This window comes from Talpa europaea (genome assembly GCF_964194135.1).
Source record: "Talpa europaea genome assembly, chromosome: 9".
NCBI lineage: Eukaryota > Metazoa > Chordata > Mammalia > Eulipotyphla > Talpidae > Talpa > Talpa europaea.
Window position 1 is genome coordinate 94,856,090 of NC_140076.1, and position 20,445 is coordinate 94,876,534.

At 36.9% G+C, this 20,445-nt stretch overlaps 1 protein-coding gene across 6 annotated transcripts in view; it reads right to left on the reverse strand.

Annotated features, from left to right (window-relative positions):
* The window catches only part of EVI5 (ecotropic viral integration site 5), a gene marked incomplete at both ends in the record, with an annotated part of 175,135 nt that overhangs the window by 13,325 nt on the left and 141,365 nt on the right, over window positions 1-20,445 (reverse strand). For 5 of the 6 annotated variants that reach the window (XM_084243965.1, XM_084243964.1, XM_084243961.1 and 2 more), the window contains one exon: window positions 15,239-15,334. In XM_084243965.1, the coding sequence (XP_084100091.1) occupies window positions 15,239-15,334 (96 nt within the window). Of the gene's footprint in view, window positions 1-15,234; window positions 15,335-20,445 lie in introns of all 6 variants that reach the window. The other variant, XM_084243963.1, reaches the window with a different exon arrangement.

A 20,445-nucleotide genomic window follows, 5' to 3' on the forward strand; every position in this document is an offset into this window, starting at 1 on the left:
ACCTCATGAATGCTATCTTATCATATCACAGGTTCCTAAGACTCACCACAACAACCTAAATCAGACAGACAGCAAAGCAGCACTAAGCTTTTGACACGTATTATTGGTATGACATTTTCAGCTGTACAGCTTGTGGGCAGTGAAAATCTGATTATCGCATGCCCAACTGCATCTGTGAGATACAGACCATGGAAAGCACATGATTTACTGTACTAAAGACTTCCAACCACAATTAAAATTTTTTAGTTTTTGTAAATCTGAGAGTTAGCTATTCATCTTTTATATCAGTTCTCCTTTAGTTTATACTTAGTAAACTTGTGGAACACTTTTACAAATATTTCTAGTTTGAAAAACTGCAATACTATCACTGTTTCTTTTTTAAAAAGCAGAATTTTAAAATTGAGTCACCTTTAAAAAGATAAAAATGACTGGTCATATTTCAAAATCTTGGCATAGTTAAAAAAACCCTGACTTTTATATTTAAGAATATTTAGAACTAAAAACACCTGGAGGGTGTGATCCTATACCTCTAAATCATATACAGTATTGTTGCTTCAATGAAAACAACAATAGTCAGGTGTAAAGTACTGGGTAGCTTGGTGAATAATAGCAAAAGAATATCTAAATTAAATGGAAAATATCCCAATTGCTCCTGAAATGCAGTTTGGATCCAGGTCTTAAAAGGAATATAATTCAAAATATAATTAAGGAAGAAGATTGTATTTTATAATTTCTTCTTGTTTGATTAAGCAAGCTTTTCCTTCAGCTACCAGATCAGTCTCCGTGAATGCTGTTTTTGGTACTGTATACTAAAAACAAAATGATCAGGAGAAAATGATCACAGAGCTCACTTCATAGGTGTCTCTCTCTACTGATTCTCCCTTCTACTTCAAAGGATTCTTTCTTGGTCGTCCTTTGAGTTCTTCTCTTGCTTCCAAGCCTTTGCCTATGACAGCCTCTGCCTATAATACCCTTTCATCTCCCTTTCCTAGCTATGTTCTATTTCTCTTTCAATACAGATTAAAGCAGCCCCACACCTGAACTTTTTGACTTTTCTAGACCATGGTGATATGCGGCTTATCACAGTACTACCCTTACTGACTGCTTCTCCCTAACAGTCTGATTTTTTTTAAAGTCATTATTATTTTTAAAAATTGTGTTATTTTTTATTGAGGTAATGTTGATATACAACACTGTATATAATTCAGAGATATAAGTTCACACCTCTTCAGATATATGTCACCAAGGTTATTTAGTGTAACTCCTGACTCCAACTCCACTGTTCTAAAGGTGATAATATTTCAAACACCTGTAGTAAGATGGAGAACAAGCACCCATAATCTAGAAACAAAACTAATCAAATTAGAAAAAGACCAAACAGGGGCCTCCCTCGTGGCTCACGGGGTTAAGACACAGCCTATGAAGCTCACTACAGCCACCGCAGCGCCAAGTTTGATCCCTGGCCAGGGAGCTACCCACATGGCGCAGCAGACCTATCCTGACTCACCCGTTGCTCCCCTCAGCAGTGTATTTCAGTCGATCTGCCTGTTTTGTTCCCCACTCTATCTCTGGTGAATCCTCTCACCCTCCCCACACCTCTGGCCTGTACTCCAGTTCTTGTATGTATAAATAAATAAATCTTTAAAAAAAAAGAAAAAGACCAAACAAACTCGAGTCACTCAGTCATGCTCATCTCTCCCGTGTATATAAGAGGTATATACATGTTATTATTAAGCATCTTTTTAGCTTTTTCTCTTATCAATCTGTGATGTTTATTTAATTATTTGCCAGCCTACAAGAACCCAGGGGGTATGGGACAATTTCCTTTGAGTCCAGACAATTTCTGGCAAGCGAGCCATGACAGGATACCCCCAAGTGGTTAGTGTCTCTGGTTTCCAAGTGGCTGGCAATGGAAGCATGCCACGGCTCACCTTTCCACACCACTGGGCTCTTTAGGATATTCCCCTCAGCTGCTCAGGGCTGGCTGAATCCTAGGCTGAGAACAAAAGGGGCTCCTGACAGTTGCCAAGGGCTGCTTTTCCCTTGGGGAACTCCCTTGGTCACTGATCAAGCATCCACTGCTGACTTCCACTTCTGCTGGCTTTAGGAAACCAGGTACAGTTTGGGCCATTGCAGTGGCCATGTGGAAGCTCCTGAGCACATCTATTCTGTAATCTGGGAACTGATGGGTCCTGACATTGAAAATACCTCTTATTATTTCCTCCCACTTAAGAACAGCCTCCAGGAGCTGGACACAACTGTTAATTGGACTGAATGTTCTGAAGAGTAGCTCAGGACTTGCCAGTAAACAATAAAGTTCTTGTTTGTTAAAAACAAAAATCCAAAACTGTTTTAAGAAACTGACAAATAGCATGGATATCAACTTTTGCCCCTCTTCTCCATTTTATGATTTATTTACAAATTCTGGCATGACAATGAAAGGATAAAGTGAGTTAGATGAAGAACAGGTATAATCAAGTTTTCAATAAATTAAAAAAATGAACACTCAAGTCTTGAAACCTGAGTACATGAGTAAGTTCACTGGATTTGAAAACCATCATTCATGTTGGTTGCTCATATCAACTTCAAGTACAGCTTATTAGGCTCACTCTAAATGTCTACAATGTATTTAATACTGCAGTCATGCTAAATGGTACTATACATATTAAGGAAATGGTTTTAGGTTTTTATATCTTATTTACCTACAATTTGAGAAGATGCTATTAGATGGTATCTTCATGGGAATGTTGAAAGGAAGAAGTCTCTTCACCTTTATGAATTAAATCTGCTTAAAACTGCCACAAATAACTGCAAAACCTGTCACTATAGTCACAATAGTTAGCTCCATTTCCTTTAAAAAATGCTCTACTACCACATACCTTTATTTCTATAACCCAAGTGGTATATGACATCCAGTTTCCTTTGATATGCCTTTTTATGACTTATGTTTCTAATCTAATTGTCATAGAGTAATTGTTGGGACCACTTATTAAGCAATTTATGGATAAAAAATAAATGTTTCACTACTGTACACTTGAAAATACAGATAAGGTGATCTTATATAAAATATTATTTTAAAACTTGCCACCTAGTCCCTGAAACACCGATGTGCTCAAAGACTAATCTAGTTGTAGAAAAGAAAGATATTGGAGCTAGCTGGAAAGAGTCCCCACTAGTCAAATTTAAGATAATTTGAATAACAAGAGAACTGACTGATTCCCTGAATTCACAGTACTATGTCAGTATTGTATCAGACTCTAAGAACTACAAAGCTGAACCTGACAAACAATCTTTGCCATTAAGGAATTTGCAGTTTGCTTGCCTCTGAGCATCAGGGAGAGTGTAACAATCATTAACTAAAATAAATTAATGCTGCTATCTCTCATTTCTGAATTAAGTACTCATGATCAATACCAGCCATGTAGACTTTATCAAACTGATTGTTCTACTTTTTCCCTTCAGACTGCAAATGCCTCAAGAGTTAAGACTATATTATGCTTCCCGTAGTGCAATATCAGAAAAAAATACCTTCTGACACAGTTTAACACCGGAGTCTGACTTTATAATTCTGACTGGTTCTATTTCTTGACCATGATTTAACTCTGGTTCCTTAATGAAAATTATCATCATTAGAAACATATATTTTCATTAACAAATTTAAAAATATTGGGCCTCCCCGGTGGTGCAGCGGTTGAGCGCATGCTGTGAAGCTGTTCTCAGCCTCTGCAGTGTGGGTTCAATTCCCGGCCAGCCAGGGAGATACCCGATATGGTGCAGCAGACCTCTCCTGTCTCGCCCGCTACTCCCTTCAGCAGTGCTTTTAGTCCATTTGCCTGTTCTGCTCCCCACTCTGTCTCTGGCCTATACCCCAGCTCCTGCACCTCTGGCTTGTACCCCAGCTCTTGTATAAAATGAAATAAATCTTAAAAAAAAAATTTAAAAATATTTTTGTTTTTACCTATAGTGAGAAAAGGATACACAGATGCATATAATTGGCTAGGATACCCTCTTTTTATAAATATAACATAAAACTCAAAGGGGGGCTAGAAGTGTTGAATAAAAATAGGGTATCCTGTGTGAGATTCATTACAATTTTTCTTTGAATATGGTACATTATATATTCTGTTATGGAGGCAAAGAATGACTGGAATGCTACATAACCCTGGATATTGAAAAAAAAATATTGTAAGAACAACTATCAGAAGTTTGATTGCCATTTAATAATAAACTTGAAGCAGAATATGTTGAACAGCTAAGCTAATTTATGTCCCTGAGTAAACTCTGCGTTTCTTAGATAATCGATATATATGAAATAGGGTTGACTACTTTTATCTAGTTTTGTGTTTCTGGAAACGTCAAATTTGGCTAGAATAAACTCTGTTGCTTCTATTTTCAGAAAATTATCTAGTATTTAAAATTTTAGGGCCTCCCTGGTGGCGCAGTGGTTAAAATGTCAGCACTTCCATGCTAACACCAGCCACTGTGACATGAGTTCGATTCCCAGCCAGGGAACTGAGCCATGTAGGGCACAGCAGACCGCTCCTGTCTCATCCGCTGCTTTCCTTGGCAGTGTATTTCAGTAGATCTGTTTGTTCTGCTCCCCACTCTGTCTCTGGAGGATCCTCTCACACCCCGCACCTCTGGCCTAGACCCCAGTTCTTATATGCATAAATAAATAAATCTTTTTTAAAAAGTTGAAATTTTAACAGGATCCTGGAAAATGAAGAATTTAAAGAGTTAATTCAGACCAATTTACCAGTCTCAGAGGGAAGAGAAATTCTAAATCTGCTGCTGTAATAAGAGTAATGAATACCAGGTGGAAACAGATTTCTATTAACAGGCTTGGATTCTCATCTGAGAGAAATACTTCATTTTAATTCAATTAAACAAACAAGGAACCCTTACCATATTTGATACCTGATGTTAAACGGCTGGGCAGGGCTGTGGTAGGGCAGTGGGAGAGAGGAGATCAGAAGTCAGAGTGCTTGGGCATTAGTTCCCTCTCTGCTACCAACAAGCTGTGTAACCCTGGGCAAGTCCCATAACTCTGGGCCCTCGGCTTCCTCATTTACCAAGTGAAAAACTAGATAAGCTTTCAGAACATGTCTGGTTTAAAACAAATGTATGAAAGTCTTCTCATGCTAATGTTATTTCAGATATAAAATACTTTATACTGTAGAGTAATGTTTTAATCTGATGACTTCAAATAAGATAAACTTGCTTAAGATAAAATGGGACATACAGAGGAACAGGAGTAATAACACTAATTTAAAGAAGTCATTAAGAATAATTTTTTCCCCATAGATGGTGGTTTTAAAGTTAAAAAACAGTGCTGCTAAACATTTAATTCATGAGACTTAAAGAAATTTTCATGAGTACAAATGTGGCCTCTTGTTATCTACTCAGGACTTCTGAGCAGCAGAAACACCCATTTACTTGTGTGAGTGCCTGCATGGCGGTTTTTGTTTTTTTGTTTTTTTGTTTTAGGATTTATTTATTTATGCATACAAGAGCTAGGGTATAGGTCAGAGGTGCAGCGGGTGAGAGGATTCACCGGAGACAGAGTGGGGAACAGAACAGGTGGATTGACTGAAATACACTGCGGAGGGGAGCAGCAGGCGAGACAGGAGAGGTCTGCTGCACCATGTGGGTCACCTCCCTGGTCAGGGATTGAACTGGTGCTGCAGTAGTCACGGACAGCTTCATACTGCTGACGCTGAACCCCTTGTGCCACCAGGGAGGCCCCTGCATGGTGTTTCATGTTGCTCTAACTAGAGAATGAACACATTTAAGGCAATAACTTCTTTTATAATAAAGCTGTCATGCTGTGAAACCTAAGACTTTCATTTTTAAATCACGTGAAAGTATAACTGCAGTATTGAAGTTTTTCTAAATAATTCTAAAATTAAAATTTAATTATCAGCAGCCATCAGTGCAAATAAAAATACTATTTTTGGTTTTATTTCTGCTTCCAGAGGTAGACTGTTGCTGTCAATGCAGTTTGTAAGAACGTGAATTCTATTCCACTCTGTAAACTAGGTAATATAATTAGATCTTTGTAAGATTTTAAAGGAAATAAAGACTGAAGAGTCAGTACAGAGTTAAGTATCCAAAAAATAAATGCCACAAAGTTTGGAATGAAAAGAAAAAAGCTGCCAATAACTATAGAACCAAAGACTAAGTTCTGTTCTAACTTTAATAATCTGGTTTAAACTCCTAGACAAATGCCAATGCTCAATGAGTCTTCAAAATCTAAACATTTTTTGCATTTAAGTGATTTTATTAACTAATTTTAAGCTGAAAAAATGTAAGGGCCAGGATAAAAAGATTCTAACAGTACAAAATGATAGTCTGTCATGTGATTTTTAAATTTCCTTATTTTTATAGTTTAATAAAAGAATTATTGATATTAAGCATTAAAAAATTTTCCTTAGATATTTAATTAAATCTACAGCTCAAGCATACACAAGCAGAAGCCTCAGAATTTAAAAATTTAGGGTCTTATCTCACACCAGTGAGAATTGCATGTATTAAAAAAACTGGCAACAACAAATGTTGGCGAGAATGTGGAGAAAAAGGAACTCTCCAGCACTTCTGGTGGGAGTGCAAAACAGTCCAACCTATGGAAAGCTGTGTGGAGATTCCTCAACCTACTAAAGATAGAGCTTCCATATGATCCAGCAATTCCACTCCTAGGTATTTACCCAAAAGACACAGAAACATTAATTCCAAAGAGCACCTGCACCCCTATGTTTATAGCAGCACAATTTACAATAGCTAAGCTATGGAAACAACCCAAATGCTCCAAAATAGATGACTGGATCAAGAAGATGTGGTACATATACACGATGGAATATTACTCAGCATTCAAAAAAGATAAACACATTTTGTACATGTTGCAATTTGCAGCAACATGGATGGATCTGGAAGGGATCATGTTCAGCAAAATAAGCCAAAAAGAAAAAGAAAAATACCAGATGGTCTCACTCATAGCAGAAATCTAGAAAACCCAAATAAGGGACCAGGAAAAAGAATAACTATCAGAAAGAAAAAAATCAAAATCAACAAACAACTATGAACCAGAGACACACTATGGGAGAGGGAGTGGGGAAAGGAGGGTTTGGGGTCAAAATAAGGGGGTTGCAATTGTATGGGGAATATAAAAATAAAATTAAAAAAATAAAATAAAAAAATGTTTACCAGTTTAAAAAAAAAAAGAAAAAAGAAAAAAATTTAGAGTCTCCCGGGTGGTGCGGCAGTTTAGCACTGGGCTGCAAACGCCCGCGGCTTCTGCAGCTCCAGTTCGATCCCCAGCCCCCGGCAATGGTCCCACATGGCGTGCAGACCTCTGCTGCTGAGCCCGCCGCTCCCCTCAGAAGTACTCCTCAGCAGTGTACTTCGTCAGTCTGCATGTTCTGCTCCCCGCTCTGGTTCTGGTGAATTCTCTCACCCTCCTGCACTTCTAACTGTACCCAGTGCTTGTATAAATTAATCAATCAATCAATCTTTGAAAAATAAGAATTAAAAAATTTAGAGTACTTATATACAAACTATTTCTAAGGCAAACTTTAATAAGTACTTTGTTAGCTTTCCTTTATTCAAATTCCTCACTTCATATAAAAGAATAAAAGAAGATTCTTGTGACATAATGTGATTTAGCCTTAAAAAAAACTGCCTCTCCACAAACCTCTCCTGTCTCGCCTGCTGCTCCCCTCAGCAGTGTGTTTCATCAGTCTGCCTGTTCTGTTCCCTGCTCTGTCTCTGGTGAATCCTCTCACTCTCCTGCACATCTGACCTGTATCCAGTTCTTGTATAAACAAATAAATCTTAAAAAAAAAAAAAAAAAACTGCCTCTCTAAAAGGAAACAGGGTAACAGAGGACCTTCTGACAACTGCAACCCAGCACAATGGCTATCCTCAGAAAGTTGGTTTCATCGACCTGGGTTATATGTTGTTTATAGCATCCCATAATAGTGTTTTTTATTTTATTTTTTTTTCCAGCTGTCTCCTGAAATCACTTACATTATATTAATTTCTTCAGGAAGGATGGGTTCTCAGTAATTGGTGACAAATGATTACTTCTCTCCCGTTCTGTAAAGATTAACTCATGCAATTTGCAGCAACATGGATGGAGCTGGAAGGAATCATGCTCAGCAAAATAAGCCAGAAAGAAAAAGAAAAATACCGGATGGTCTCACTCATAGCAGGAATTTAGAAAATCTAAATAAGGGACCAGGAGAAAACCTAATTATAATAAAGTAAAAATCAAAATCAACAAGCAACTATAAACCAGAGACACACTGGGGGGAGGGGGAAAAGTAGGACCAAAACAAGGGGGGTGGGAATTGTATGGGGACTACAACCATGATGAAAATGCATACATTGTGCAAAAATGAAAAATGATGTAAAAAATGCATATAATTAAAAAAATTTAAAAAATTAAAAAAAAATAAGTCATCCATCATTCCCTGATTTATGGTGAAAATGCTGAAATCTCTCCTAATAAATTCATTCTTCAGAAGGATCAGGGATATTTAAAATCTAGCTATAATGAAATGCTCCATTCTTAGAAGTCTCCATTAGGGTGAGGGGGGCAGCTCCTGTGTCTCCACGCTCTCCATTTTCCCCTCTTAAAGGTCAGGAGTGCCACAAATTTGCTCTCAGACCCCTTTCTCTTTACCTACGAATGCCATTTTTATGGAATAACTACTATATTAATTTTTAAAAAAGATTTTTATTTATTTTTGCATACAAGAGCTGGGGTGTAGGCCAGAGGTAAGAGGTGGGGGAGTGAGAGGATTTACCAGAGACAGAGTGGAGAGCAGAACAGGCAGATCTACTGAAATAAACTGCTGAGGGGAGAAGGGGCTCCTGGCCGGGGATTCAACTCATGCTGCAGTGACTACTGATAACTTCATAGTGCTGAGACTTAACCCCTTGTACAACCAGGGAGGCCCCTAAATATATTTTTAACTCTGACATTTCTTTAGAAATTCAGGTTCACATATACATTGTCTGATTTTTTGATTTTAATATTTAATAGGAATCTCAACCTTAACATAAACAAAACAGAACTCTTGATTTTCTACCATTCCCCAAACTCAGTAAATAGCATCAACCATTCACTCAATTATTAAGCTGAAAATTTCTGGAGTCATAGTTTTCTTTTATGACACTCAAATAATCTATCAGCAGTTCTCCACCTCTAAAAATAGCTCTACCATGTCCACATGCTCATATTTTTACTTCTCCCATCCTTCTATGTCATCTCTTTCGTTCCCTGTACTATTTTAAAAATCTCCTAATAAATTTCCGTTTCCATTCCTGCTTTTCTACAATCAACTCATCATACAGCAGGCAGAGCAAATCAAATCACATCACTGATTCACATTTGCTTAAAACTACCCCAAGGCTTCCTGCTAAATCAAGACTAAAACTATGTTTACATAGGCATCCAAAGCACTATACAAGATTTGACACTATCTTTCTAATCTTCTATCATTTCCCCTACCATCTACTGTTCTCTAGCTGCATCACTGTGGTTTCTCAAAAAGTCTACTTCATATTCTTGCAGGGTCTTTGAGTTTGTTCTTTTTCCTTTCTGAAATGTTCTTTCCACCATTTTCACCCACTAGGAAGCTTCTTAGTATTTTTACCACAGATTATATATTACCTTATCAGCAAAGTATTTTACAATCATTGATTTATTAAAAACATTTTCATGAAATGCCCAACTACTGTTTGATGCTGAAAGATACCCAATCTTATTAGAGAAAAATACAGTAAAAAAATGACTAAAACTAGGGCCTCCCTTGTGGTGCAAGGAGTTAAGCATAGCCTGTAAAGCTACCTGCAGCCTCTGCACCATGAGTTCAATCCCTGACCGGCCAGGGAGCTACCCACATGGCACAGCAGACCTCTTCTGCCTCGCCCTCTGCTACTCCCCTTAGCAGTGTATTTTAGTAAATCGCCTGCTCTGCTCCCCACTGTCTCTGATGAATCCTCTCATCTACCCAATCCCTACAACTCCAGCCTAAAACCCAGTGCTTCTATGCAAAAATAAATAAAATTTAAAAACTCTCAAATTTTGAGCAAAAGTAGAAAGACACTTAGAAGAAGTCATGTATATAAAAACTTAAGTTACTGTATTAGAAGCCTAAATCGGGGTTATCTCTGAGGAGGGAGGAAGTGAGCAGTGGTTGGGAGAGAGGATAGATAGGGTTCTGGGGCTCTTAGACCTGGGTGGTAATTACAAGAGTATAATCACTTTGTCATAACTTATTGAGCTATAAAGTACAGAATGTCACCTGTGCACTTTCTGTTATGTTACACTTTTATGAAAGTTTCAATTCTTTAAATTGTTCAGTTTTTATGATTATGAACCTATTCTATTAGATAACATTAAGGATAATAGCTGATGAACCAAGAGTAGAAGGTATCCTTTCAGAAACAGCAACAAACTGTTGTTTGGTCTTAATATCAGGCATAGTTGTTGCTTTTCTAATTAACTGGTCTGTTTTTTTCACATAGACATTGAAATATTTAAAGTGACAAGGGGAAACCTTGTCTATTGACTATTGAAAACTGTAGACAAGTCTGAGGTCCACTTACAAGAAATATAGATAGATATTTATAGATACTTTTGGAGTATGCATTTTTGTGTTAATTTATTCAAGACTCTTGTTTTTTGTACTTCTTTTGAACTACTAGTGAGCTTGAATGACTGGATAAGATTCTGGTTCTACATTTTGGCAAGGATGGTTCATGGGCAATGACACGCCTACAAGGAAATAGATTTAAAAGCCAGGATGATCTTTGCTTAGGGCCATTATTACATTAGAGGTTACAAAATGGGAATATTGTAACTCTATCATCTTTCTTCATTTATCAGCAGAATGTGGCTAAAAGGAGAAATTATTTTTTTCATTTTTTAAAAAGATTTATTTATCTATACATACAAGAACTGGGGTACAGGCCAGAGATGTGGAGGGTGAGAGGATTCACCAGAGACAGAGTGGGGAGCAGAACAGGCTGACTGACTGAAGTATACTGCTGAGGGGAGCAATGGGTGAGTCAGGAGAGGTCTGCTGTGCCATGTGGGTAGCTCCCTGGCCGGGGATCAAACTTGTGCTGCAGTGGCTACGGATAGCTTCATAGATTACTTCTTAACCCCTTCCGCCACCAGGGAGGCCTGAGAAATTATTTTTTTAAGTTGAAGTAACACTGGCTTATATCACTGTATATGTTTTAAGAGTACAGGTTCACAACTCCTCAAATGTATGTTATCATACTATGCCTACCACCAAAGTACCAGTAGTCCTCTACCAAAGGTCACTGGGTGCCCTACACTATTTGCTCCTACCATCCTCCCTGCCCACTTTGGTAACCGCTAAAGTCAGAATCCAAGAAGGTTTGTTTTGGTTTGGTTTTTGTGTTCCTTTGTTATGGGGTATTTTTTTTTAATATTTCACATGAGTGAAATCATCCAGTATTTGTCTTCTTACTTGTGATTTCATTCAGCATACGCATTTCCATCCATGTTGTTACAAATGGCAAGGTTTTGTCTATTTTTTTTTTAATAGCTGAGTAGTATTCCATACGTACATGTACTAGATATCGTCAGTTCTAAACTCAGTGCCTAGGTGGTACTGTGATGACAGATGGGTGGGAGGGTCAGAAGTAGGGAAGATGGAATAAGGAAAGCACATAAACTGGGACCCACCCAGCTTCTTTTCTATGTCCGTCACCAAATTAGGATGAAGGTTTAAGGGAGGATTGTTTTTAACAGTTCTTGCCAGATTTAGGGCAGAGGGGTTTCCACAGTGGCTTCCATAAAGGTTTGGGCAGGTGTTAAAAAACTCCAGATTAAAAAAATTCCTATGGGAAGTTGGTAAAATTAGGAGCAAAATTAGTTAGGTGGTGAAGGTAGGAAATGCAGGAGTTAGGAGTCAGAAAAGGCACTTGGTTGGATCACTGAGATAAACAGCAGGAAGTGAAGATAAATCTCATTTGCAGTGCTAACAAGGAGAGAGAGGGGGCTCTTGTGACTAGGTCAACTACAAATTAATTTTACTGGATGTATGGAAATTCATGTCAAGGAGGAATATAGTTAAAATATTGTTATAAATTGCCATCCTTAAGATTTTAAATAGCCATCATGTTTGCTAATCTAATGTCTCTATAAGCAGCACAGAAAAGAACAGGCCAAAGCATATTCAATCCTGGCTCAACCATTTATCACTTGTGTGACCTTGGGCAAGTTACTTACTAAATCATTGTGAATCTGTTTCCACATCCATTCAATTGAGAACTATACCACCATCACATGGGATTATCACGAGGGTCAGTAATAATATAACATGAAGTGTGTGACACAATGCTTGGCTGACAGAGGGCATACAACACAGAGCTATTATTGATATTTTTATGGACCCAAAGTATAATTAGCCACTCACAGAAAATAACCTTCTTTAATCCTTTTTTCTGTTTCATTTGCTGGACTATGCTAAGTGATGACAGTTGTTTTAACATGTAGGAACACTATTGTATCTTCAGAAAGATAAGTATGCAAAGTTGTCTCAATAGTCCCTACATTTAGAAAAGTACAAAATTCTGCTAACAAAGTGACTCTTAACAGTCATGTGCTCAAATATAAATTAATATTTGAAAGTTAGTTTTTATGTTGAAAGTCAAAGACTGGCAAATTCTAATATACAGGCAAGAAATTAGACTATCTTTCAATGCAAAGTGTTATATCACAAGAATGAAACATTAGAATAAGAAAGTTATACTTAATTTAATCCTTTTAGGAAGCTGCTCCAACAGAGCAATTTTTGTAGTAGGTCTATTACAACCACTATCTTGGTTTAAACTTGTTTAAGTTAAAAAAGAACTTTAAAATAAGCAAATCTGCTCAAAGAACATAATGGAAAGTGATCTCCAACTGAAGACTTATAATGGTTTTATATTATCTGGCAAATTTAATCTTCTAGCTTTGAAAATGAACCACAAGCTGGTTCTATTTAATTTACCTTTATTTCCCATAATAATCACATTGTCTTTTTTTTTTTTTTTTGTGGGACCCTCGCCGGGGAAAGAACCGGCGCTGCAGAGTCTGTGGGCAGCCTCGCAGGCCAGCGCTCAATCGCTGCGCCACCAGGGGAGGCCCAATCACATTAAGTCTTAATTGAAATAAGGTCTCCTCTAAACTCCCACCTCCATACTCATGCTCACCTCTTATTTTTACTGTGTGCTCCCCAGGAATACTGTGCTCATTCTCCTGAACCAGGACTCTGGCCCAATTAGGATCTCACTGCAAACTGTTCTGGTTTTTAGTTTGCACACTTAGCGCTTTATTTTATCTATCTATCTATCTATCTATCTATCTATCTATCTATCTATCTATCTATCTATCTATCTATCTTTATTTATTTTAAAGAGGCACGTATTTTTATTTGTTTGTTTGTTTGTTTGTTTGTACATGCACTGGGTACAGTCAGAAGCGCGGGAGGGTGAGAGAATTCACCAGAGCCAGAGCGCGGAGCAGAGCAGGCAGAAGGACCGAAGTACACTGCTGAGGGGAGCAGCGGGCAGCAGGAGAGGTCTGCGCCATGTGGGACCCTCCTCCGGTGGTCGGGGAGCAGCCAGGGATTGAACCGGCGCTGCAGAGGCATCGGGCAGCCTTGCAACCCAGCGCTCAACCGCTGCGCCACCAGGGAGGCCCCTTAGCTCTTTATTTTAAAACGGAAATTGTAACATTAACTTTCTTTTCATGTTTGCATAAAAGATTGCCTTCATAGGCCATACTCAAAGAAACTGACATTAAAGTTTAACTTCATGTTAACTATTTTCTGTAGTCCTGATAAGAGTATCATTATTTTTAGTTAAGGTAGATGACAGACAAAATTAGTGTTTGTTGACAGATTTTAAGACTAGTCTTAGAAATAAAGTCAATCCATATATAATTTCCTAAATTCAGTAACACGAGAGCTTCCTTATCATCAGAATATGAGATTATAAATGGAGAAATGCTTTACTTTAGTTATAATTTCCTTCGAATAAGCCTTTTGAATAAGCCATAGGGTTGGCAAAAGAATAAGAATTTCCAGAACACACCTATTTGTAACTTGTTCTTTCAAACATGGCTCCTAGGTCAGAACAGATTATAAAAAATGCATACAAACAGATAACAGATTACACATGATCCTGAATCCCTCAAATGTTATCATGGCTGAAAATCAACATTTACAGGAATAATCCAACATTTAAGGACCAATTAAATTAAACCAATTTAAAATTTATCAGTTTTGTTAATGCTTTGTTTCTTCTTTCAGGCTTTATTTCAACTGACCACCTCTAGAAGGTAATACCTCAAATCCTAAGACTCAACTGAAGGATGTAATGCCTTCAGGAAAGAGCAATGTTCATGTTTTCCTTTAAGGCTTAATTTAATTTAGTCACCTAAATGAGTTTCTTCTTTCTCTCTTAACAAATGAGGTTTATGTTACTCATCCATATATAATCACTGTAATTAAACATTATTGTACAAACAATTCAAGACAAGAAACAAACTTTTTCATTCATGCTTAGCTAGGTATGTATCATTACAAAATAATCAAAGAGAAGGAAACTGACATCATATTTCTCACTTAATAAAATCACTTTAAATAATTTAAATTACTTAGTACAGTACCTTATAAAACTATCTAAAAATTTCATGAGTTGAAACTCACAGATTCAAGGTAGTGCCAGTTTAAAAAGCATTCAGATACTAAGAAATCTGTTAACTGATATTAAGCAAGTATCCTTTTTTGCAATCTCAGTAATACCACCATGAAGGGCAAAAAGAAGACAAGAGTAAAAAGACTTCCCTCTATTTACAACGGTAAATACCACAAATCCATTCTATATGTATAAAGGGAATTGTAGTTAAATTAACTCTGACACCCAGACAAACTATCAGGAGTTTACAAAGCACAACTGAAAAAAGTAACTGACTTATAAATACTAATTGATTATCTTAGATCATGATTAAAAAGGCTGGAAGAAAATAAATCAACATTGTCACAGAAAAAGTTTTGTTACAAAGAAGACAATCTTCTGAAATATTAGTAATTGTAATCAAGGTTCACAGAAAATATTCATCATCAAAAAGACTGTCATAACTACCAATAAAAGTGTTTCGACAATACAGAGGAAGGAAGAAAGAAATACGTGAAGATCAAAATTTATCACTTACCTCATGATTCAGCTCTGCTATCTGATCTTTCAGTTCCCTAATATACTGGTTAGAATCAGACTTGTTAAGCTGTCCTTGCAGCTTTCCTTCTTCTTTCTGTTTTATGACAATACAACAGGACAAATATGAGATAATTTTCACAAATTAAAGATAAAAAGCAAGCATAAGGGCATATCTTTTAATGACTAAATTCTCAAAAATCTGTTCTTAAACTATATCTGAAAAATAATTCATAGTAAACTATACTAAATATTTGTAAATAATGCTAATAGTTGTTTAGAGTGAATACATTTACAAAATGTACCTTTTGACAGACTCTTAGAGATCAATAATTAATTGAATGGGTTTTCTAGTGGAAAAATAACCCTATACTTTCAAAACTATTTATCTAGTTATCTTGAGGGCAGTTATTTTTTTTATCCATATACCATAAGAGACTCAACATTCAGTTGAGAAAGTGGTGAGCTTTCAACAGCCACACTGGGAATCTGCTTTTAATTGGGGAACAGAGAAAGAAAGTGGTGGGGGGGGTGGGGAGGAGAGGTTCTTCCAAATCAATTTTTTTTATATATATTTTTTCTTTTTTTTTTTGATTTATTTATTTATACAAGCACTGGGTACAGTTAGTACGGGAGGGTGAGAGAATTCACCAGAGCCAGAGTGGGGAACAGAACAGGCAGACTGACAAAACACACTGCTGAGAGCAGCGGGCGCGGCAGGAGAGGTCTGTCGTGCCATGTGGGACCCTCGCCCGGTGGCCGGGGATTGAACCGGTGCTGCAGAGGCTGCGGGCAGCTTTGCAGCCCAGTGCTCAACCGCTACACCACCAGGGGAGGCCCCCAAATTATTTTTAAAATGGGGGGACAGCTCTGCATCTGCTCTGTTTGATTAGCTCAGAAATGTGTTGGGACTCCCTGATTAGAAGGTGTTCCAATCCAAAGAGTTAGTTCCCTGACTGTGTTGGGAGCATTTTCCAGGGATACAGATTGGGGTGGGGAGGAGCTGCTTTTCTCTTATACAGCCTGAAAATGTGAACTTTGAAGATAAAGGCTTATTACAGAGTGAAATTATCTTTGATATCTCCAGGTTTTTTGCAATTAGGAAGTCATATGCTGTTGCTTAAAATATTTTTTCTTTCCCCTCCCTTCCCCCCCTTTCTTTAAGATTTATTTATTTATACAAGAACTGGGGTACAGTCAGAGGCACAGGAGGGTGAGAGAATTCACCAGAGACAGAGCAGGGAGCAGAAAAGGCATATGGACCAAAGACACTGCTGAGGGGAGCAGCAGGCAAAGCAGGAGAGGTCTGCTGCACCATGTGGGTATCTCTCTGGCCAGCCGAGAATCAAACCCATGCTGTGGAGGCTACAGACAGCTTTACAGCACTGTGCTCAACCTGCTGCGCCACTAGGGGAGGCCTGTTGCTTGAAATATTAAGAAGCTTTGATCCAGGGACATCTACTGAAGCTGCCGAATAACACCTAATACTGGGAAAGTTTGGGTTTATTTATTTTTTAAAGATTTATTTATTTATTTATACTAGCACTAGGTACAGTCAGAAGCATGGGAAGGTGAGAGAATTCACCAGAGCCAGAGCGGGGAACAGAACAGGCAGACTGACGAAATACACTGCTGAGAGGAGCAGCGGGCACAGCAGGAGAGGTCTGTCGTGCCATGTGGGACCCTCGCCAGCGGACGGGGATCGAACTGGTGCTGCAGAGGCTGCGGGCAGCTTCGCAGCCCATTGCTCAACTGCTGCGCCACCAGGGGAGGCCCTTGGGTTTATTTTTAACAAGCACTCAGTTTTCTGTGGGACAACCACTGTTAATAGTTTAGTGTAGTCTTCTTAAGATATTTTATACATGTATTAAACATACATATATACATGCATATTTTACCCATATAATTGACACGATACACATTGTAGTGCACTTGCTATTATCGCTTGACAACACAGCCTGAAGATAATTCAGTTTCAGTTCATAAAGGACATACATTCTAACAGGAGAGGCCTTTGAAGTTCCTATAAACATGGTCTTAGTGCTATCTGAATGTTTTTTTTTTTTAATAACCATAGGTTTTCAAATGCATCCTATACAATTTTTTGAGAGTAAATGGTTGCAATGAAGGGCATTTTCTACTGTGGAGATCGCCCTCTTTCTATCTTCCCATTCAAGCAAGAAGTGACCTTGGTTTTGTCCTTTATACTCTACTTTCCTTCTACACACTGTCTCCTAATGTCCTTGGAAGAACTGATTAGAACTGCTCCAGCAACAAGATGGGTAGCTCCCCAGTACAGTCAGTGTACCATTCCATTCTAACAGGATTGCTCCTCTATATTAAGTCCTTAATTCCATTTTTATGTACTCTTCATCTGTTCTTCAAATCCTTTCATCAAGTTATTGCTATAATAACTTGCTTTCTTTTGGGAATTGATTTAAAACCTTTTCATTGGAATAAGGTCTGCTGGAGCAGTTTGATAACTAATATTTGTATAGATACAAAAGATCTACAGTTTCCACAAGCTTTAAAAATTTTTATGTATTTTAAAACATGAATATCATAATTAACTAAACAAAGAACCATCTAATTTCCAAATGTGCTAGGTTTCTTAAATATATATAAGATACTTTATCATTTTTACCCATTAGTTCATATTTAAGAAATTTTTTTTTGAAAATACAGCTATATTAGTTTGATGGCAAGAGTAGGCAGAATCAATAAAGTAGCAGATATACGAAGCCAGAGTCCTAATCAAACCATTTCTTAAGTCGTTCCTGCTTGTTTTCTCATTTATTTTATTTATTTTTTTTTAAGAAAATGAATAACCTGCTTTATTTTTTTTAATAATAAATTTTATTGTTATATTCCCCATACAATTGCAGCCCCCCCATTCTGACCCCAATCCCTCCCTTCCCGCCCCCGCCCCCCTAAAAGTGTCTCTGGTTCATAGTTTTTTGTTGATTTTGATTTTCACTTTCTTATAGTTTTGTTTTCTCATTTATACAAACCAATAAAATTCCTTTATTATTTAAACCAATTTGAATATGGGTTTCTGTTGCTTGCCACCAAATACTAACATTTAACATATCTTGAACACTTAACAAACTTTAATTGAGCCACAATACCTAAAGTATTGTCAAGATTTAATTTACCTCTTATGCATGTAAAATACTATGCACCATCCATAGAAGAACTGAGAAAATAGTTACTCAAACTAATTTCTGTAGGATTTAATTCTCTTGTAGGGAGAGGGTAAAGACTGGGACTTACAATGTGTTTGGAATCATCAAAACTCTTCACATACAATAACCACAACCACCCCATGTAATAAATACTATTACTACTATTCCTACTTCCTAGATAAGGAAACTTGTATGGACTGAGGAAAATGGTTGCCTTAAAGTCACAAACAACTGATACATTTTTCATTCTAAATTATAGCATTTTGAACATGAGAAACAATGAAAATTTATGTAGAGGACTAAGCAAATTAACTTTCTTTGATTTGCTACAAATATCTGTTATGGCCCCAAGCTAATGACCCATATATTCAATTTACAGTTACCTAGCATCACTGACACATAGTATGTCTATTCCATTTTTAAATGAAATGTTTCAAAGACATAGAAAGGGAGAAATATAGTAAAAAGGAACCTGCTACTCAAATTCAGTAGGTCATGACTATCATGAGATTCTCTTTGCCTCTAGACTTACTCTACCAGAGTTGTGTATATTTCAAAATGAGAAAGGGTATCAGCCAAAAGGAAACAAGTAGTGAGTGAGTGAAGCAAAAAGAAAGTAAGAAAGAGAAAAATACAGGGAGATGTACAAAAAATACACCAATGTACAATAAACATAGCCATTAATCCTTATAAGAATTATGTGTCATGAGAAATGGCAGTTTCAAATGAGTATGTAGATAACTGCTTCTAACAGGCACGAATTTGATGAGAATCACCTAATTGGAAATACAAGTTCAGCTGTCCTTTTGATGGCTTTTAAAAAGTTTAATTTTAGTATATACTCATATTCATTTCTTTGAAATGACTAATCAATATCATGTGGAATAAAATAAAAATCTTAGGGCAATTAAGATGACAAAGCCCAAAATTAGTTCTAACATTGTAAGACAAGAAGATCAGGAATAGAGAAATACTTAAGGCTTGAAAGGCTGCAGAATGACCATACTGACAACTAATACCAAATATTTCCTATTGCCTGAAAAAATGTTTGACAAGATAGGAATCATTAAATCTGTCTTACAAAAAGTGACCAAGTAATACCAAAGATCTGTTTCCTCCAAAGGTGGATCTTTATGCACTTAAGCTAAAAGCCTGTAGCAGTTAGATTTATTTGGAGAAAATGTAGTATTTAATAAGAAAATAGGGGAGTTAAGAAATTTTACAACAAAAAAGGGAAAGTTTTTCACTAAAACAAAAATAAGATTCCTGAAAGATACTTGGAAAAATCAAAGAAGCCCTTTCAGATTGTATGACTGAAAAAAAATCAAGTGTTTCTTAAATTTTTATTTATAATTTAGAAAGGCAGAATTTCAAGAAGGAAAACTATATAATTGATTAAATCCAGTTGTATGTAATTTTTACATTTAAATGTTACTTTAAAAGTTTAATATTAGTCTTCCTCTGTAATACTTTTACAGTTAAAAAGTAAGATTATGATACTTATTAATCCACTGTTTCTGTGGAGACACAACCTGCCACACACCACCCACCCCCCCAACCGCTAAGGCACACTGGCCAAACTGAGGAAAGAGGGTTAAGCAGTTCTAGGCTTTATCAGAGACCTCAGGACAAGGTAATCACCACCCCAGCATGCAAATGTGACAGACACAACAGTTGGTAAACTCTGCATGTAGTATTTTGATTCAACAGCCTGCTTTAAGGGAATACACCTGATATTTAAAAATTAGAAGGAAGATGAGAGAGATGTCCTAAATGTTATTTCAGAAATTAAAATGTATATATGACCAATTATCTAAAAGCCTGTGATTTTTATGTTCTATGAATGTGTTTTCATTTAAATATGTTGATTAAAAAAACCTTTCAATTAACTCACATTCTAAAAAGTGGATATTAAACTTCACTTCTCAGACATTCTTTCAATTATCTAGTGCTTAAGATTTTTTTGCAAGTATTTTTATAGTTTTCTATTTTCGAGCAGTGCCCACATGGTTGTTTCTGATAA